This window comes from Ursus americanus, chromosome 22 (genome assembly GCF_024610735.1).
Source record: "Ursus americanus isolate L20-20 chromosome 22, mUrsAme1.1.p, whole genome shotgun sequence".
Taxonomy (NCBI): Eukaryota; Metazoa; Chordata; class Mammalia; order Carnivora; family Ursidae; genus Ursus; species Ursus americanus.
Genome location: NC_142148.1, coordinates 21,172,028 through 21,194,223, shown reverse-complemented (window position 1 = coordinate 21,194,223; position 22,196 = coordinate 21,172,028). Strand labels below are relative to the sequence as shown.

The 22,196-nt window shown below is 41.6% G+C and overlaps 1 protein-coding gene across 3 annotated transcripts in view; it reads left to right on the top strand.

The window, feature by feature from the left end:
• The first annotated feature begins 2,846 nt into the window (after nucleotides 1-2,846).
• The window catches only part of CTNNBL1 (catenin beta like 1), a 155,693-nt gene continuing 136,343 nt past the window's right edge, over nucleotides 2,847-22,196 (top strand). For all 3 annotated transcript variants that reach the window (XM_087853593.1, XM_087853592.1, XM_087853594.1), the window contains exon 1: nucleotides 2,847-3,005. In XM_087853593.1, the coding sequence (XP_087709719.1) occupies nucleotides 2,976-3,005 (30 nt within the window). In that variant the 5' untranslated portion in view covers nucleotides 2,847-2,975. The remainder of the gene's footprint in view (nucleotides 3,006-22,196) is intronic.

Genomic DNA, 22,196 nt, shown 5'->3' with positions numbered 1-22,196 from the left:
TTCGCTCACGCTGCTTCCTCTGCCTGGGTCACCGGTTTCCCACCATATCTTGGTGGCAAACTCTTCTCATTCTTTAAACCCCAGACCAAATGGCAGCTTCTCTGGGAAACCTTCCTTGGCAGAACGCTTTATCCGCATTGCAGGGTGCTCACTAGATGTGGTTCTCATAGGGTTTGCCTTATGATACTATGTTTTAACGCCTGGTCTCTAAAAACACACAGACAAGATTGAATGCAAAAGATAAGATACAGGAATGATCTCATTTTTCCTGCTTCTCTGCCCCTTCAATTCCTACTTAACTCCACATAACATTAACACCAAACAGTGTTGGAGTACTTTTCTGTGCCGGGCACCTGCTAAGTGTTTTGCATACAGCCTCTTATATAAATTCCCCATAATCTTATGAGGTAAATTCAATTGAACCTCCTCTTTTCGGGCAAGGGGATGAGGCATGTGGAGGTGAAGTCGGCTGACGATGTCTCCACAGCTATAAAATGAGGATCATAATGCCGTATCCTTCATTAGGCTTTCTCCGACTAGACTGTGGATTCCAAGAGGGCAGGCACTAACTTCTATATTGTCAGAGCCTACAGTTGTGTTGGTCATTGAAGAGGCACTCAGTAAATGCTTGTTGAATGAATGAACGAGTCACCTTATAGATGAAGGGACCACAATTTAGAGAGAGAAGATAACTTGCCAGACAGCTAGATGCGGAGGAACTTTGAGGAGAATCAGAATCAGTGGTGTACTGGCAAATGTGTAACAACCAGCTCTCTGAAACACCAATATCCCTGTAGCATTTGTTTGATTTCCATAGTGTAAATACTCCCACTGTGGCCAATTTCAAGTAACCAACCTCATGTCAACTTGAAAATTTCGTGACAATTTAACCACAGGCTCTTGCTAGCCTGTTTATACAAACTGCCTCCACCGCACCAAGTACTGGGACAGAATTCTAAAGGGTACACAGTTCCAAAGGGTACATTCCCACCGTTACTCATCCTGCCCCTTTGAATTAGGCACAGTCCATACAGCTAAGGGGACGGGGAGGACACCCAAATAATTTAGTTCAAGCTATTGGACAGGTGATTCTTTGAACACATAAACCCAATCACAAAACTTTCCTGCTTAAAACTTTTCAATTTATTTCCAGTGTTCTTAGCATAAATCTAGTCTCCTTACCATGGCCCATAAAGCCCATTGCGAAATCCCCTCCTGTGCCAGGCACGGTACTAGGCTTTTTGTACTAGGCTATAACGGTGAACATGACAGACACAGTTCCTGCTCTCATGGAGCCTGTGTCCAATAAATAAGGCTGCCAATAAACAAGTGAGCAACCATTAAGTAGAAAATTACAGATGGAGGTATGTGTGCCATAAAGGACGTGCTGGGAAAGAGAATTATGAGGAATGAAAAGGCGCCGCTTACTTGGACTGAAGATGAGTTGAGGGAGGCTACAGTAAGAAAGTGACCTTTGAGACCTGAAGGATGAGAAGGAGTGGAATGAGGTATGGGACTGGTGGCCAGGCAGAAGAGGAGAGGATTTGGCGCTTTGAGAAGTTCTATAAAAATAACTTCTGTATAATTCTCCCATGTGGAGATGGGATGGGGAGGGTTGTTCAAAATATTGCTGTGGTGTGAATGTTTGTATCCCACCAAAATCCTGAAATCCTAACCTTCAAGGTGATGGTATTAGAAAGTGGGGTTTTCAGGAGGTTGATGACGTCATAAGGGCAGAGCCCTCATGAATGGGATTAGTGCTTTTCTAAGAGTCTGTAGAAAGATCCCTCACCCCTTCCTACCTGCAAGGACATAGTGAGAAAGTCTGTGACCCACAGTGCAGCCTCACCAGACAACAAATCTGTTGGTGTCTTGGTCTTGGACTTCCCAGCCTCAGAACTGTGAGGAATAAATTTCTGTTGTTTGCAAGCCACCCAGTGTATGATATGTTTCTCATAGCAGCCTGAACGGACTAAAATATCATGAATGTGAAGGTTAGGGGGCTAAATGGCTAAGAAGACTAAGGGAGAGGTTTAACACCCTTATTTAAATCTCAGAAGCTCAGATGCACTCTCTGAATGGTTCTCTTCCAATCATGGCCAACTTCCGCCTACAGAAAAACTTTTACGTCTCTGGGGTACAAACAAGTTCCCATCGGGCCTTGCAATGATAAATAAGCAGAAGCCCAGACAGGGAGATGTGATCACCAACAGTATCTCAGTCAGTAATAGTTGTAGGCCTCGGATAATACACTTTCTGAGTCAGCATTATTCAAAAAAACCCCACAAAGGGAACCACAAAGAAAGTTGCATAGGTAATTTACACTTTCTAGTAGCCACATTTAAAAAGTATAAAGAAATGGGTGAATTAATTTTATATTTTATTTGACCCAATATATTCAAAATATAATTTCAACATGTAATCAGTAGAACTCTTAGAAATCCGGTGTGTATTTTTTTTACATTTATGGCACTTTTCAATTCAGACTAGCTGTATTTCGAACCCTCAGTAGCCGCATGTGGTTAGTGGGTATAGAACTAGACAGTGCAGTTCTATGCCTCAATTTCCTTATTTGTGAAATGAGAATAAAATTGGCTAGGTCTTGGAAGGATTAGGAGAGCACAAGTGAAACACTCAGCACTCCGCCCTGCACATAGGGGGCGTCCAAAAAATCTTGGCTCCTTTAGGTCTTTTCTCTCACCGTTCCGCCCTCCTTCAAGTCTCCGCCCCCTTTCCCCGCCCCCTTCAGGCTCCGGGCGGAAGCAGTACAGTCGTAAATGCAGCGCGCTCTACGGTGGCGTTGCCTTTTACCGCAGTGTGGCCGGCTTTCGTGTCACTCGCACTTTTCCCTCATTGGCTTCGCGACCCGCTCACAGCGCTTTCCGGCAGTGTGGCTGGAGCTGCAGCGGAGGGGGCCGCGGTTTGGGCGTGAGTGGAGGGAACCCGAGTAGCAGGTGTTGGCTGGGCCTGGAACCATGGATGTGGGCGAACTTCTGAGCTACCAGGTATGAGGGACGAGGAGGGCCAGCCTACCGTTCCCTCACCCGGGCAGGGGTCTCCGGTCGCGGGACCAGCGCCCTTGCATCTCACCTCCTCTCACCTCTGTCCCAGGCCCGCGTCCCCTCACTTCTCATGTCCGAGTTCCTCATTTCACTTCACTCCCCTAAGACTCTCCTGGGCCCTTTCAGCCCATTCCTTCTTCGAGCCCAGGCCCCTTCCTCTCAACTCCAGTCTGGGCCTCTTCTCACCCTACCCTGGACTGGGGCCTGGTTCCCTTCAACTCTGCTGAAGGCCCCAGACCATCTTCACAACCATCTTCCTTGAACTCTCTTGGCCCCCAGTCGCTGAGTTGGTGGTGGTGGTGGGAAGGCACTGGTCTTTCTTGCATTTGAGCTCCGGTTTCTCCACTGACTGGCCATGTGGCTTGGGGAAGTCTTTTTGCCCTCTTTGAGCTCCAGTTTTTGTATATGTAAGACGGAGACAGTAATAACTACCTAGTAGGGTTGTTTGAGGACTCTATTAACTATTGGATGTGAAAACTGATTTTAAATTGTAAAAGCTTTTCCCATGTTAACTGCCTTTGTTGGGAGATGTTTGCAATTCTAGCATGGGATGGGACCCTAGGAATCGTCTTGTCTTACCCGCTCAGGCGACTTGGTGGGAATCGGTGGCCCAGGGGGCAGAAAGGACTTCTCCAAAGTCACTCAACAAGTAAGAGTTGGGATTAGAGCTGAGGTTTCCTGGCTCCTAGTTCAAAGGTTTCCCCCTCCTTGACTTCGTAAGGAGGCAGTAGAGCCCTGCTGTCCAATATGGTAGCTGTCCATGTGGCTGTTAGACAGTTGAAATGGGGCTATTATGAATTGAAAAGTACTCTGTGTAAAATCATGCTGAATTTTGAAGATTCAATATGAAAAATACAGTTTTTGTACTAATTTTATGATCATATTGATTGAATTGATTTGATAATCAATTACCTTGATTATTGATCATATTGATTAATCATATTATGGGTAATGGGTGAAATAAAATTTAAAGTAAATTTTACCTGTTTCTGTTGACTTTTTCATGTAGCTACTAGCCTTTTAGTGTGGCTATTAAAATTGTAACTGGTCTTACATTCCTATTGGAGAGCTCTGCAGTAGAGAATAGGTGATTAAGAGCTATGTGTCAGGGACGGCATGTTCCTTGGAATCTCTATTTTGCTATTAACTGGCTGCTGTAACCTTGAACAAGATACTTAACCTCTCTATGCCGTGGTTTCCTCATATGTAAATAGGGGTAAAGATGGTACCTACCACATGAGTCTGTTGTGAAGCTATTCTGAAGTGTAAAGTGCTTAGACTAATGCTTGTCAAGAGTAAAAGTTCAGTAAATGTTAGCAGTTATATTCATGCCACTCCCTTAGCTAATATACAAAGAACGGACCTTGGAGACTCTAGACATTGTAGAAAAGAACTTTTAAGCAATGGTTGATATATAGCCAAGAGATTTCTCATTTTAAGACAGTTATTGAACACAAAAGAAGAAAGGAAATAGGATTGTTGAATGAGTGTTTGTATGTCTGTTTGGGAATTGTAGAATGGCTAGCCCGTTGACTCAGAATATTATAGCTAAAAGAGGTTCATTCATTTGCTCGAAAAACATTTATTGAACACCTGCTGTGCAAGGCACCAAATCCTCTGAGTATACAACATTGAACAAAACAGACAAGGTTCTTGCTCTTGTGGAGTTTGTAGTCTGGCGGGAAAGTAACAAGATAGTAAGTGTGTAAACAAACAAGAAATTCAGATTGTGATAGGTACTTTGAAGGGAAGCAAAGTAGAACTGTGCTGTTTGGTGCGGTAGCCACACCGGGTACCTGTGACTACTGAACACTTGAAATGTGGCTAGTTGGAATTGAGAGCGATATGTATAAAATACACATTGGATTTCCAGGATTTAGTATAACAAAAATTATTGTAACATATACTAATAATCTTTATATTCATTCCATATTGAAATGATGATACATGGGATATGTTGGCTTAAAGAAAATATATTATTAAAATTAATGTTAACTTCTTTAAAACTTTTTTAATGTGACTACTAGAAAATTTAAAGTTACAGATGTGGCTTATTTGTGGCTTTCATTATATTTTTATCAGACAGTGCTGTGAAAGAAAATAACCCCTGGCAGTAGGAGCAGGACCTATTACTTTTGGTAATGTGGTCTGGGAAGGACTCAGGAATGGATGTTAAAGGACTGAAGGTTGAGAAGGAGCCAATCATGTGAAAGATCAGAAAGATCAAGGCAGAGGGAAGAGCAAGTATGTAGACTGAGGTAGAAGCTGGTGTAGCCTGTTAGAAGATCAGGAAGAGGATTGATGGAGCTAGAACATGGTGACTAAGCAGGAGGGTGGTAGGTGATGAGTAGGAGATGTAGGCCTTCCTGTAGGTCATGATAAGGAGTTCGAATTTTGTTTGGAGAGATGTTATAGATAACCTCATGCAGACCACTTATTTACAGATGAAAAGTGAACCCCATTCTGGTATAGCACTTCCCTGAGGTTGTGGGCTAAGGTCTTGACATAGGTGAAACCAGAGTCCTGATCTCCTTATTTTCAGTCCTGTTCATTCCCCACATGCACTATTCATGCAGTTTCCTTTCTGTAAGACCGATGTCCGCTCCTTCTGTTCCTAAAAGATGGTACAGTCTGGAATCTTTCTATAGTCAATCAAATGCACCCATCCTCCTGTGGAAGTGGGTGAAGATCATTTGAACTAATGGATGCAAAAGCTCTTCAAAAACAGTAACATTTTGTAGATATGAAAGATGCATTATTTACCTGCGCCATCTCTCAAAATCTTTATAACAACCCTGTGAAGAAGGTACTGTCTTTAATCCTGTTGCACAGATGAGGGAACTGAGGTGCTGCAAAGCACCTACCCTACAGCTGAAGCTCATAGTAACCGTGCTGCACTGCCTGCCTACTTCTGTGCCAGCTGCTGAACTAAAGTGCTTTTGGATGCGTCTTTGCAGTTAGTTCTCAACATGCCCTTTGAGGTAGGTGGCATGCCTGTTTTACAGAGGTCAGTTACCTGCCCAAGGACAAACGGCGGGTAAGGAGTAGAGCCAGAACTGGAACCAAATGAATACCCAAATCTGGTTTTCCATTTTGTTTTCATACTTTACTTACAAACTTAAAAAACTTTCGTACATACTTTAAAAACTTTAAAAATTGAAGTATGGTGCGCCTATAGAAGAATGCATACATTTTAGTGCGGTTGATTATAGTTGCGATTTACAAAGTGGACTCAACATGACCACAGAAGGTCATTTCTCAGGGACATGTTGTCTGATTTGAACATCCCCACCCCCAGAGTTTAATTCATTAAAGTCTCCTGTGGGACCTTAGAGTTTGCATTTCTTTTTTTTTTTTTTTTTAAGATTTTATTTATTTATTCGACAGAGATAGAGACAGCCAGCGAGAGAGGGAACACAAGCAGGGGGAGTGGGAGAGGAAGAAGCAGGCTCATAGCAGAGGAGCCTGATGGGGGGCTCGATCCCATAACGCTGGGATCACGCCCTGAGCCGAAGGCAGACGCTTAACCGCTGTGCCACCCAGGCGCCCCTAGAGTTTGCATTTCTAACAGGTGATCCCAGGTGATGCTGAAGCTCTGGTTCAGGGACTACATTTTGAAAGTGCCCCTGGTCTAGAATGATCTACATTCCTTTTAAAATTTTGCCCAGCTGAGATTCTCCTCCCTTCTCATAGCTGTTAGTTTTAGTTTTTTGAGCTTAAGTTATACTTCTTCTCTGCCATCCAAGATATTGAGAGCAAATCACTTAATCTTTCTGGGCCTCAGTTTCCTCATATGCCTAATGAGGGGATTAAGTAAGTCTCTCTGAGGTCTCTTCTAACTTTAAATTCTGTGATACTAATTATTTAGGCCAAGAGCTCTAGAGATTTCAAGGGATAAAAAAGCTTGCTGTAGGAGAATGAATCGGGGCTGAAAATCTGGGAGATTTGAGTTTTAATCTTCCCTTTATCATTACTTATCTGGGTGACTCAGGACAAGTCACTTCCCCTCTCTGTATATCTTTTTACCACCTGTAAAATGAGGGATTGAGCTCTAAGAGTTGTGGTTGTTTCCTTTCCTGGAATTCAGAGATTAAGGTAAGCAAGGAAAATATGTAATGTCAAGAAATGTTTATTAAAAGTATTTAATATTTTTTGGGTGCTTCTCAAATTTCATTTTTGGGGCAGCATGGTGGGAAGATTCCAATTTTCTGCTGAGATTGGTTCTTCTAGTAATAGAGTTAGGCAGTAAGCGCCTCAGTATATGCCTTATATCCTTGACATACGTTAACTATTCGTTTGAGAAGACAGGAGAATTACAATGTGGACAGGAGGTGGTGGAAAAAGTCTTAAAGAGGAAGCCAGTAATGTTCCCAGTATGGAAATGTACTTTTTTGATGCCTTTAGGCTTAGGCATCTCATCAAGCAGTGTGCCCAGCAGTTCCTTGGCTGAGAAGTTTCTGCTGCATAGGCGCGCATATGAACTTCAGGGCATTCTCATTAATACTAATTCCACAGATGTCTGGAAAAAGTTCTTACCTTCGAAGTTTTGCAATAAAGAATTCACATTTAGTGCAGCTTGGCTCAGTGGGAATGACTTGCTTTGTGACATGAGAAGTATTCTCTTTGAGGCAGATTGGGGTCGGGGACCCTTGGTTTTAGCAATACTGCAGACACCCACTCCTCTTGTGACCTATTGGTAATATCATAGCATTTCCTTGAATTGCAGGGGCTTGTACGAATTTATAATCTTGCTTCTTTCGCCTTTTTTCTTTCTTTTGAAATAAAAAAAATTTTAATGACAATAAACTGACAGGAATAGTATTAAAAAAAGTATTTGAGAAAAGGAAAAGGACCCTAGTCTAACAAGTATTTTTATATTCCCACAGTTATTGTATATGGCATGGCAATAATCATTGTGTCTATACTGTTTTGTGTTCTACATTTTTAATTTAACACTGCCAGAAATATTTCCTGTGTTTCTACATGGTCCTCATGTTATTTTTAATGTTTTCATAGTTTTTGCTCAAGTGGTAGACCAACCATTTTCCCCTATATTGTTCCTCTATAATTATTTGGAGGAATTATTTCTGATTATTTGGTCTTCAGGTTTTTTTCTTGGAGATACTATTGCAGTGAACTTCTTCATTTGTTTGGCATTTTTCCCCTCCCACCTGCTGTTAGAAATGACCACGTGCCATCTCCTGAGCTTAGTGTTGCATGTACAAAAATTATTAAGATATGGTCTTGGACCTTAAAGAATTTGTAACTTGAGGAATGAGACAGATATTTCAACAACGAACTGTGTGAATAAAGTATTATGGGAGCACAGTGGAAGGAATGACTGGATATTCCTGGAGAAGGGATGTATTAATGGAAGTGGATTTGAATGCGGTCATTGAAGACAAGGGAGATGATGTTGGATCTCAGCCATGATGAATGAATAGGAATTCTGTGGGTAATGAAGGAGGCCAAGGAAAGTCATTCTTGACTAGGATTAGTGAGAGCAGAAGCATGGGAGTGAAATATCAGAGCACTGAGTAAACGGAGGGGAGTGGCAGATGATGGGGTCATCTCAGCCGCAGATACATTAAGGAACACCTCGTGCTCATATGGAATGAATCCTTCATCAGTTTACAAGTGCTAACAGCAGTGGGTGTTCCAGTTTTACCACAATCTTGATACTACTAGTTGTCACAATTTAATTTTGTCTCATTAATCTAGTAGTTATGTAAAGTGTTAGTTTGAGTTTGCTGTAATAGGCATTTTTTCCCTTGTGTGTGTTATCATTTGTATTTCTTATCATCTGCCTCTTTCTCTGTAAGGTAGTGTTGTAGTTTGTAATTGAGCTTTTCTGTTGTGTTCTTTTGTTGATGGTGTATATGTAAGAAACATTTTAGAAGCCTGAACACATGTGCTCATTCTGTAGTAGCCCCATTTCACTGCTAACCCTGAGAATATTATCCTCATCACGATATTGTTTTACAGCATTGTGATGTAGGCTCTTTTTGCATGACAGTTCAGACTAGTACTTTTCAAAGTTACTTTTTGTTAATGTTGGAAACTATAAACAAAAGATAAAGAGCTATTTTCATTGATATTCCCATTTCAGGGTGTTTTCTGTTTCATCTCCTGAGTGATTTCTTTCTTAAGTTCATTTCCTCTCTTTGCAACTTTCTCGTCCTCTTTCTTCCTGGTGCATTCTCTTCATACTCACAAAGTACAGATTTATGTGCCGCCTCACACACTACACAGTTAACTTAGAGGCAGGGACCAGCACCTAGCAAAGTGTCTCACCCATAATTGATGCCTCATGAATGGTTGTGTAATGACTGAGTGAGTGAACCAGTGTATACCTTCAAATATACTCTGGTTATTTCCCCTTTTGGAAAGCTTTTGTTCTGATATCTTGTTTGCTTGCTGACTTGTATGGCTTTGTTTTCATGTTAGACATCAAGAATGTTTGATTCAAATATGTTACTTCAGTTTCTGAATTGTCTTCCTCTTCCATATCATCTCTTGCTACTCTTGCTGCAAAACCTACATTTTTAAAACTTTTATTTTGAATTAATGTTAAATTTACAGAAATTTGCAAAAATAGTAAAGAGAGTTTCTGAGTTTCCATATACTCCTCACCCAGCTTCCCCTGAAGTTAACGTCTTCTATAACCATAGTATGATGACCAAAACCAGGAATTCATAATTCTAGGTAACTGAACCACAGACTTAATTCAAATGTCACCAGTTTTTCCATTAATGTGTTTTTCCTGTTTCAGGATCCTATCCAGGATCCTGTCATTTTCATTGTCTTTTATGATCTCGGCCTTTTTGAAGAGTACTGGTCAGTTGTTCTGTAGGATGTCCGAAGCCTGCATTCTTGGAGGTTGCCAATACCCTCATTACGACTGACTCTTCCTTAGCGTTTGATTCTATAATCCTGTCCCTCATCATAGATGAACTCATCCATTCTTCTGTCTTTCAGCACCTCGATATAGACAACTGTTAGCTCCCTAGCCATGATCTAGGTTTCATGTGTCTATTGAACATTCTGGCCAGATGTTCTGGGGTCATGTACTTCTCTGTATCTATCCACCTGCTCCACCACCTACCCCCAATTCTGCATTTTAGTCAGGGGTGTCTCTTTTCAGTAGACTTTAAAGAAGCCTTGGAGCTATTTCTCAAAGATGAAAGACAAGGTTCTTTTCCTCATGGATCATAAGATCTTGTGAACAAAGAGGTCTAGCTCTTTTCTCCAGGGGTCAAGATGGTGTCAGGATCTGAAAATGTTTAAGCCACAGTTCTTGCTCTCATGGAGTAAACTCAATATTCAGTAAACTTAATAAATATATTGAATGAGTGAACGAATGTTGCTGCTGTTCCTTCTTGTAGTCTAAGGGTGGCATCCCACAGATTTGAAAACTGAGTCTCCAGTACACAGCGTCATTGCTGTTAAAGAGGAAGGAACAAAATTTGGTGGTGTAGGCAGGAGCAGCTCTGCCACCAGGAAAGCTTTACAGAGAAAGTGTTGCTTCTTCAGTCTTCTCTTTATTCCTTCCTATTTCAGTTGCCACCATCATAGTTTAGACTCTTGAGACTTTGTCAGATAAGTAGCTTTCTGGTTGGTCTTAATTATTATTTTTGTGGATCATGTATTGGCATGGTGAACATGGGTTTATTTCCTCTAAAGGCCAGCAGAACAGTTTTCACTGGTCATAGACTTCAGTCCCGCCTCTTCCAGCTTCCTTGGAGGTAGGTTTTATTGAGATGCCTAATTTTGGTGGTGAACTTGAGGAAGACAGCCATGCCTTTGTGCAGTCCCTCACTAGGTGTCATTTAAATTGGGATATGGAGGGACGCCTGGCTGGCTCAGTCAGTGGAGCGTGCGACTCTCGATCTCAGGGGTTGTGAGTTCAAGCCCCACGTTGGGCGTAGAGCTTACTTAAAAAAATAATAAATTGGGGGATTGAATTTATAAAATTTACACCAAGAGAGAAGTTTTTAGATGTAAAAATAACTATATTGGAGAATGTGGATGGCTCAGAAAAGCCTGTCAGCTCTGTTGGAGAGCATAATTCAAGGCACGTACCCTCTGAGTGTGTCCATTGGGTGTCTTTTAATGTTGGTGTAGTGAATGAACACTAACTTGGGGTCAGACTGCCTGTGTTTGAATCCCACCTCTGCTATTTGCTAGCTATGTGTCCTTGGGTCAGTTAATTAACCTCTTTAAGCTTCAGGTCTTCATCTTTAAAATGGAGATTTTATAATAGTGTATCTCTGCCCACCATTAAAAAAAAATCTGCATTTTACCATCTTTTTTTAAATGCAGGATTAAATAAGACAGGGTGGGTAGTGCTAAGTAGTATAGTGCCCGACACGTAGTAAGCGCCCAGTAAATGTTAGCTGTTAATTTTAAATTATTGATATAATTACAATCAACACACATGCTGTAGCAAAAGAAAAAAATGTTTTTTTGAATTCTACCAAGCTGCCTCAGTATTCCCAAGGTCATTGGTCCCTTGGAGATTAAGGTTTAGAGTGCTATAAAAGGAAATGAGAACAGTTTGTCACCCACACATGCCACAGTATAGAACCGTTCTCAATAGATTAAAGCACAACCCTATTCCACCACAGTTAGCAGTCATTGATATCAAGAATTATGTCATCAACACAGTAATTTTTTTCCCCAGGTCTCTTTAATATTGCTGAGATATCTCAGTGTTCCCCTTTTCTAGTGCCAGAAATCTCATTTACAGATTACTCCTTTCTTTTTCTTTCTTTCTTTTTTTTTCCCCCTAAGGTTTCCAAAGGAAGCGGTTGGTTTTGTTCTGAGTCTTGTATGGCTATAGAGAAATTGAAGTTAGGAAAAGGTATAGCAGAGATTCCCTTACTTTTTCCAGAGTCAGCCATTTGATTCTAGTATTTCAGCTGAATAGTTCAAAGCCATTTTCTTTTCTGCAGTGTTCTAGGAGTGACTGATCTGCAAGTGTGTTGGCCTAAATTTTAAAACCCCATCTCCATTGTGGGTTGGTAAATAGAAACTAGATTATCTTTGTCCTGAGTTCAGTGAAAGAGCTAGTGAGACTACCACAGTGCATTTTCATCTGTTAACTCGTTTTAGATTATCAGTTGCCTGTGAGCAGATTATCTGCTTGGGCTCCTTAGACTTCCCTTCAACTACCCAGCAGTGTCCAAAGCCATTGACTGAACTGAGAAGGATTTGACATCAAGCACAGAGTATTATGATGCGTCCCTCTGGATGTGTCTGACTATATTCCAAAGGCAGGTATGGTTGTTTATTGAACAGATTGTTTGACGTTCTTTTTTTTCTTTCTTTTAAAAAAAATTTAAATTCAATTAATTAACATAATGTATTATTGGTTTCAGGGGTACAGGTCTGTGATTCATCAGTCTTATATAATACCCAGTGCTCATTACAACATATACCCTCCCCAATGTCCATTACCCAGTTACCCCATCCCCCCCACCCCCACCCCAGCAACCTTCAGTTTGTTTCTTATGATTAAGAGTCTCTTATGGTTTGTCTCCCTCTCTGGTTTTGTCTTGTTTCATTTTTTCCTCTCTTCCCCTATGACCTTCTGCCTTGTTTCTTAAATTCCACATATCAGTGAGATCATATGATAATTGTCTTTCTCTGATTGACTTTTGTCACTTAGCATGATACCCTTTAGTTGTTGCATATGACAGGATTTCATTTTTTTTGATGACTGTGTAATATTCCATTGTATATAAATACCACATCTTTATCCATGGATGTCTAGGCTCTTTCCATAGTTTGGCTATTGTGGACATTGCTGCTATAAACATTGGGGTGCAGGAGCCCCTTCGGATCACTACATTTGTATCTTTGGGGTAAATACCCAGTAGTGCAATTGCTGGGTCATGGGGTAGCTCTATTTTCAACTTTTTGAGGAACCTCCATACTGTTTTCCAGAGTGGCTGCACCAGCTTGCATTCCCACCAACAGTGTAGGAGGGTTCCCCTTTCTCCACATCCTCGCCAACATCTGTTGTTCCTGACTTGTTAATTTTAGTGTTTGGCATTATTTATGTGTTTGTTTTGTTAATACATAAAATCAAGGATTACATTTTTTATTCGACCCCCCCCCCCCAAGTTAAGAGCAACTGAGTTTAAAATTACTTTTGGAATTTTTAATAAACTTAAGCATTAACAGTACATCAGTCTTCTGCTGGTGTATCATGTTGGAATGCTATTTTCTTTCCAGTTTGGATAAAATAAAAGAATTGTGGTTAGAGTTTGTCTTGTTATCTTTTACTGGCCTCTTCAAACATTAATACTTCCATGGGAACAGCTAATACCTTCTCATATTAATGTGAAGGGAAATTTGAGCATTTCAGGGGTACATAATTATTGACAGAGAAGCTGAAACATGGAGTGGGGGCTCTGGCCAGGAGCAGCTGTTGGACAGAGGAAGGTAAAGATGCCAAAGAATCAACAGAATGTTAAAATGCAGCAATAAAGAAAAAAAGAAAAAGACATTATCATGGATGAAATTGGGGGTCGTCATGAAAAGAAACCCACGTTGAGGTTCCTTATTTGTTTATTATTAAAGATTTTATTTATTTGACATAGAGAGTGTGAGTGCAGAAGCAGGGGGAGTGGGAGAGGGAGAAGCAGGCTCCCCGCTGAGCAGTGAGCCCCATTTGGGGCTTGATCCCAGGACCCCGGGATCATGACCTGAGCCAAAGGCAGACGCTTAACTGACTGAGCCACCCAGGCGCCCCTGAGGTTCCTTTTTTAAAAAGGTGATATGGGTTGTATTGAATTGCACTAGCTCCTCTTTTATCTGGTTGGTGTCTTTGGAAAATGTGACACTCCTGAACAGATTCTCCACATAGCAGAAACTTACAAGTGGAGCAAGAGTGCCAGGGGAGGGCCTGGCACAAGGATGGAAAGTGACTTCCCTCAGGTGATAAAATGGGGATCAGAACAGTGCTTTTTTCCATATTCAAAACTTAACTTTTTCATCATTTTGCTTGGAGTTCTTTCTAAAGTAAACATTCTTCCTTTCTCAGTAGGTCAGAGTGTTGTCTTAGGGTGATTATTATGAACACATGTTAATTATGCCCAGATTCTCTCACGATCTTTTGAAGTGTGGAAAGTTTTTACTCCTGTATTAAAACATTGGGAGTGTTACAGAGGAATTTTGAGTTCTTGTGCCTATTGCTTACAGTTTTTCTTGCTTTTCTTTGGTGTTAGCTGTCACTTCTTAGTGGTGGTGTTTGTTTAATAGGATAAAATAGGATAAAATCTAACCTCTGAGGCCCTTTTTGCTTTCTTTTCACAGTGTCCTGAAAAGTTGTGGTTGTTGGATGAATGAAGCGTTAGTATTCTTGGTCATCTTTAGATGAACTGTAGAACTTCAGGGCTCTTCTATTAGTCACTGAAGCCCGAAAGATACTAGAGATCAAATTAGTGTTTTTCATCCAGCATTTCTTCTAGATATCTTTGCCCACCACTACCATCTTGAGGACTGAAGACTATCTGAGCAATTACTAGTGCTCACTAATCATGAGTCTTTCAAGAGAAACTAGCACTCACAAACAGAAGCTTAACCTGGCCTTCCATGGAGTGCCCCTTTCCTTCATGGCTGCTTATCTTTCTGGAGGGGAGCCATTTACCTGTCTGATGGCCTTGACACTATATCTTTAAGCTAGTCTCATATCCAAATTCACACACCCACGAGCCCATGAAATCTAAATTGTAGCAATCACCTGAGACCCCATGTGCTTATTCCTGACCTTTTCATGCCTCTGCCCCATTTCTGCCTTGTGCTTTGCTCTTGGCTCTGTCTCTCATTTTCTTTCTCTTTTCCCCCTCCCAAGTATGTACATCTGTTCTCTGGCTCCCAACTGCTGCCTCATCCAGAAGGACTCTGGCTGACTGGGCTGGGGCTGCTTCATATGGTATACCCTGCCTCTGCTGGACCTTTGAGACCCAACCTTTGGGTCTTGGCCTCAGCCATTGGTAATCACTGTTGCTCGCCCATCTGATCCTCCTGTGAAAGGACAATTTGGGCAAGACTCTACCCAAGAGCCTTGCAGATTTTCATATTCTTCAACTTTGAGAGTCTACAAGCTCATCTTGGTCTTGTCTTTGCCATTGTTTCCTCATCATTCACCAGGCGTTGGCAAAGAACCAACCAGGTTTCTAGGGCATTGTGAAACATGCTGACAGCCTGTGAGCCAGTCTAAATTCTTTTTTTTTTTTAATGATTTTTTTATTATATTATGTTAGTCACCATACAGTACATCCCCGGTTTCCGATGTAAGGCTCAATGATTCATTAGTTGCGTATAACACCCAGTGCACCATGCAATACGTGCCCTCCTTACTACCCATCACCAGCCTATCCCATTCCCCCACCCCCCTCCCCTCTGAGGCCCTCAGTTTGTTTCTCATAGTCCATAGTCTCTCATGTTTCATTCCCCCTTGCCAGTCTAGATTCTTGAGGGTTAGTAAATTTCATTTAGATTAGTGATCCATATTGAACCTTTCCTTCTTTAATTATTCAACAGATACATATTAAATGCCTACTAAATGCAAGTTGTTATACTAGACACTGAGACTAGATATGCACAAGACATTTGCAGTACCTTGTCTTTATGGAACTTATATCCACGGAGGCAAGGCAGACAATAAACAAGAAAAAACAAATACAAATAAATAAGAACACCCACACAAGCAAACAAATGCTACATCCACAAAACCAAGATAATTTCAAATCGGGATATGAAGGGGAGAAAATGGGCTGATGTCATACAGTGATGGTGGAGCATCAGAAGGTTCTAAAAGGCCTTTCTGAAGGGGTAACATTTGAGTTGAGAACTGAATGATGAGAAAGATCCAGCTCTGTGAAGAGCTGTGGGAATAGCAGCATAGGCCTATACAAATCCAGTACAAAAGCCCTAAGGTGGGAACAAGCTTGTCATGTTTGAGGCAAACGGCTAGAGCATGGTGAGTGAGAAGAGACAATTAAGGACAGAGGTCAGCTGTGGGGAGGGGAGGTAGCCTTAAAATGTTTAGATTTTGTTGTCAGTACAGTGGGAAGCCATTAGGGGTTTGAAGCTGTGGAGTGCCACAATTTGGTTTATGTTTGAAAAGAGCACTGCATCTGCAGAATGTAGAATAGATTGTAGGGGAGCAGTCTGGCCAGCTTAGGTGTTCAAAGTGGGTAGAATTCACCTCTGTGCTTTAGGGGTCCACAGCCGAAGCTCTGCTCTCCCTAGGATAATTGCTTTCCCACTTTGGTTGTTTTCAGAATCTCCCAGTTCTAAACATTTAATCTATGTTCTGGCTTAATCAAGAAGCAACACTCTCCTCGTGCCAGGCTTGGCACAGAAAATGTGGGCATGGTGCCTTTTGTTGAGCACCCTGGCCTGGAGAGAATGAAGAAGGCAGCCCCAGTGGACCCGAGGACAGTGCAGCTGACCTTCAGCACCTGGTAACTTGTAGGAAGCTTTGGAATCCATAAACTTCATGTGCTTCTGCAAAACAGTTGCAGATGGTCTGGACTGATGATTAAATATCACTGCTGTCTTGCCCAGTTCTGCTGTGGCCATCCTCTCCGAGTCTGGTTTTACATTACAGTGGGTAATTACAGGGGCACAGCTCTTTCTGGTTGGCTTAGGGGGAAATTTCAGTGTCTGCCAGTTGTGTAAGGGACTGCAGTGAGCAGTAGCTGTGAGTGGCCACTTTTTGTTTTCAACATTAAAAAAAAAAAAAAAAACAACCCAACCAAACTTAAAAAGAACTCTCTCTAATGAAAGGGAATAATTGCCTGCTTTCGCTGTCTCTGCTGATTCTCCAGTGGGAGTTCTGCCATTGGACTTGTCAGACTTGGTTGGCAGGGACTTTTTCTCCTGAGTTAGCACGGAGATCTGAATGGGCAGAGATAACACAAATTAGCAGTGGTACAAGCATATCTGCAGAAGAACAGATTTCCTTCTGACCGAAGGTGCCATTGGTGGGCACCACCCTAATTCTCAATGCATCCCTTACCACCGATGACAGGACTTTTCAGCAAATAAAAAGAATTGCTTAAGCACCACCTGAGCTGGGCCGTTTTTACAAGACTTTTGAGTTTCAAAGGCCCTCAGGCTGCTCAATCTGCCAATGTAAAGACACTGAATATTATCTCCCTGGCTTCTTACTGGGGATCCTTATACCTCATTCAGCATAATGAACTTGGGGAGACAAATTGTGAGTCTTCTACTTTTATTATTTTTTTTCCCAAAGATTTCTTCTTTCATTCCCACAGAACTTACAAGGACACAGAAAACTCAGTGGGGGAAGAAGAGATGGTGTCTGCCTTCTGGCTGACATGACTTGCGCCAGTGGTCACATGCGGGTTCCATAATGAAGATTGCAAATCACTCTCCATCTTCTTGGAGCCTTTCCCATAATTAGAAGATTAAACATTTTGTTTAAATTAGTGATTTTCCCCCTACCTTCTCTGTGTGCTTAAAATCACCATTAGAGCAAGATGGAGACTGGTTATGTGATATTGGGCTCCACGTGCTAGTTGTGATTGTCAGCAAGAGGTTCAGGAAGTCTTACTTTAATTAAAAAAGCAATTTTGGCCATGGTTCACCTTGTGTGAGGCAGAGGCACTTCTGACCATGTGAACTTTTCGATTGCTGAGTACAGTGAGTAGAGCTTTTTTTCAGGAGCGTAACACCGAGCCTGAAAGGATAATATCAGGAGGCAGTGTGCAGCTGGGCTTGAAGTATTGCCTCTGCATTAATGGCAGATTTGCCTTCAATTGACAGATTGTGTTTGTGGGAAAAGCGGGTTACTTACGGGATAGTATGGTCCTGATTTGAAGTGAGTGAAAAGCAACTCATAGAGGAGCTTGTAGAAATTGTCATACTTTTAATGAAGTAAAAAAGAATATGTGTATTCGCCTGCCTGTGCCACCGCACCAAAAGAACAAAACAAAGGCCCGGGAGCTACTAGCCCACTAAGAGCCAGGTATTGTGCTGTTCGACTTATAGGTGTTACTGCATTTCATCCTAAAAGCAACCCTGGGAAAGTCAGTATTCTTATTCCCATTTTATAGATGAGGAAAGGAAGTTCACAGAGGTTTAATAACTTGCCCAAAGACACGAGGAAGTAGATGGCAGAATCTTTTTCCTAATAGAGGGCTCTGGTGGTTGAAGGGAGCTTAAAACCAGAAATGCCTTAGGAAGTAGAATGCAGCAGAATGCTACCATCCCAGTCTCGTACCTGCCTCGAGTCTGCCGTGTGTATCATTGTTGTCCAGCAGAACACCATGCACTGGTTGTCTAACCCAGGGGAGTAGAACACTCCCGTCAGTTACCAGTCCTGGGGGAGGACTCCACACGCTTCTGCCCATTGCATCTTGGTGTTGGAGTTGCCAGTGAAAACACCGTGCAGTCAAGTACTGGATGGAATGATGCTTTACTCACACAGAGAAGAGATAAAGCGAGACCAGGTCCCGGGATGTATGTCAGTCCCTTGTGGCTAGTGGGGCCCTCGCCCGTCCTCTGAAGCTGGTGCAGGGCAGTGGCCTACCTGCAGCCCTCTTGCAGCAGAAGGACCCCGGCCCGAAAGCTAGGGGTGTGCCTCAGGGGCACTGATGTACATGCTTAAGCAGAGCAGAGGAACTCCCATTGAGCAGAAACAGAGACAGATATTGCCACACAAGGTGATAAGCCTGGCACAAGCTGTTTGGGCTCCTAGCCTCTTGGTTAGGAAGTGTTCCAGGCCTGAGGCCCATTCCTATGCAGCCGAGTGGGACTGGAAATACTGCATGTGTGGGCTGCCTTTCCCAACAGTTCTGTATTGAAATTACTTGGTTTTGTGTCTTTCTTCCCATTAGACTTTGAGTTCCTCAAGGACAGTGACCAGATCAGTGCATGCTATGTAGTAAATGCTCAATAAATGTCTCTTGACTGAAGAAAGGAAAGAATAAGGGTAAGAAGGAAGAAGGAAGAAGGAAATGTATGAAGCAGTGAATCAATGATTAGTGGCTGCATTTGGTTCTCTTCTAGGTATCTTTTTATATTGAGACTGGAGTTGTTTCTGACTCCAAAGCAACAGATTGAGTGATCCATTTATTTGCCCAAGATTTGCTGCAAGTCTACTGTGGGCCATAATTGCTGTTTTCTCTTTACCCAGCCTTAGAAGCAAAAAGTAAGAGATAATACAAACAACAAGATTAGTTTTTATTTCATGTTGTTGTATGTGGCATACCCATTTCCATTGGATTTTTTTTTTTTTTCTTGACATGTATTAAGTACTTTTTCTGGGTTAGGTGCTTCCTCACTAGGAGGGCTTTTTCTGGGGATGAGACGGTGATTTATCCAGGGTCACATTCTAGTTAACAGACTTGGATGTCTGACTACTGAAGTCCATTTTCTTCTCACTGCACCAGTCTCCCCTTTTAATGGGACTAGTTTAGCATCAGTTTCTTATGTGCTTTGTGTTTTGTACAGGCCTGGGACACACATTGGTTTCTAAAACAGGAGTAGTAGAGCTGCTCAAAGTTCACTTAAGTTTAAGTAGCCTTGGGAAACTGTAGAAAGCACAGAAACCAGTTAAGGCAGGATGATTTCCCAATCACATGGTGGTAGTATGATGTACTGGACTGAGTGTTTCAGTCCCGGCCCCTCTATTTTCTAGCTGTTTGACCTTAGGCAATTCGCTAAGCAAGCCACCTGAGCCTTGGTTTCTTCACTTGAAAAAACAGGGAATGGGCGTTCTTTACCTACCAGGGCTGTGTGGAGTAAAAAGATAGTGAACATAATAAGCACACAGTTAATGGTAACTCTTACACAGTTTGGATAATCACTTGATGAGGTAGCGATGGAGGAATTCTATGGTTTCTTTAAACCCTGAGATTTTCTGACCTCAGTGCCTCCTAACAAGTCCTTTGTGAGATTTATATCTGACTGCCTGTGGAGGCCCAGCCTGGCTTACTTATGCAGCTTTGTTTAAAAGAGGTGCCCAAATTCCCTTGTGTGTAGGGTTTTTCAGCCAGTGTCTCTGTGTTTTTTGGTATGTTTGCTGGGATTCTCAAGTTTCTAAGTAATTTCAGTCTGAGATGAGTTGGAGTGATGTCAGGCTGCTTTAACACAGGTGTTATAAATAAGATTAAGAGGTTGTTGAGAAGATATCAGTGGAGCTCTGGGACTGGCTTTCTGGAGTCATTCTAAATTGACAGCTATGGGTAGTTTGCCTTGATGGCTCTCTCTGAGTTGGTTGTAACTGACTAGAGATTCACCCACAGAGGAAACTCGCTTATGAAAATTCACTTTCCTTTCCTTTCTCAGAAAGTAAAGCTACCATAACCTGTAATAATGCCTTTGCATCGTGCAAACAAAACAAAACAAAACAAAAAAACAGTTGCCTTTGCACTGTTTTCAGATACCTTTTTCTAAGGCAGCCAGTTCTTAAGGTTTTTTTTCTGATACCATAAGCCTACCAAGCTTCAAAGAAAACTTTTAAAAGGGGAGAGATGGTTCACATTATTTTATTCTTTTATTTATGTTTCTGTATAAGACAGTTATTTCATTATCTTAATCCTTGGTAGAGTCCCTTCCTGCCCAGCAAAATATGCGTTTTGCCTTATCTGGTCTACTCGATGCTACTGCTAAGAAATAGAGTCCTAAAATGTTCTTGAAGTGAACAGTTACTAGTTTAAAATTACTTTAAAGTCAATTTTATAGCTTCCTTGCAAGAGAGTTGTGGCGATGGGGATAGAGCTTGCAGGGGGAGTTTGTAGGTGGCAATAGGCATTCACCCAGGTGCCCAGAGAATTCCTTTTCATCATATTCCATGTGGTCAGGTGGTCAGTGTTCTTTCTGTGTTCTAGGTGGAGGAAATATTTCTGACTCTAAGAATAACTCATTCCCCATACTTGTCTTTGTTGGGAATGGAGGTGTTTTGCTAACTTTAGTGGTTTGTAAAGCTTCTAGAAATAGTAAAACCTTGAGTTGAAGAAAATAAAGTGCATCTTAGACAAAAGTAGACATGAAAGCATCTCTTTTCATTGTTTTTGATGGGCTCATCAACAGGCATGTATTGAGGCCATAACACCAGATACTTCGTTCAAGCTGAAAGAGGTAAATCGGCACTAGAAAGAAAATATATTACATAACCATGCTGTGTTTTCAGACTTTAAAGTAGTGCCCGTAATGTTGAAAAATATGCTCTTTAACAGGAAACTCAGGGTAAAGTTTGATGTGAGTTCTGTCTTCCTTGAATAAATGTGTCAGCCATTGTGTAACAGACTTACGTGGATAAGTTTTAACTTTTAAAACAAGTAATGGTGACAGCTAATGTCCTAAGCTCCTGAGATCAAGATCGTGTCAGAACCGTTAAGGAACTAATGAGCAACTGTGAAAGACCTTGATTATGTAAATGAATAAATTATTTACTTCTTACTTATGATTTGGTTCTCACTAATTTAGTCCCAGGTTATTCATCCCCTCTCCTTCCCATTTTCTCAAAACATCTTCACTTTTCTCTTTTCTTTCCTATCTGTCTTCCTGCGAGTATACATTTCTCCCCAACCACTCTTTCTGTTTGAAAGAGGAATGAAGTTTTAAGTCTTGGCAATGACCTCAGAAGCAACTTATAGAAAAGGTAATTAAAGATTTCCTTGCCCCACTTTAGTCTTAATGAAATTGTCCATTGCTGGAGGCAATATTCCACTGGCTGGAATCTTCTGTGTCAGCATAATTACACGTAACAGGTGTGTCGTATTACGTGCAAAACCACTCTGTGGGGCTGCTCGTTGCTGAATGAATACTCCATCTCTCCCCAACAAGCAGTTATGAAGTATCTAACCTTTGTGTCACCCAAAATAATAAAGTGAATTTATTGTATCTGAGCTTTGGTTTAAAAGTCTAAATAATTTAAAATAGCGTTGCCATATTAACTTGTTATTCAATGTTTAAAGATTCTGAGTGGACTGGGTGGGTTCCCCAGATGGTCTGGGGAAGGAAGTTCTTACTGCAGTCTACATATAGAGAGTAGAGAGATGGCACTAAGCTTTTACAAATGGGCGAGGAGCAATGACAGAAAAGAGCTGTCCTGGTTAAAGCCATAGACAGAAAAGTAGCAGAAGAGAT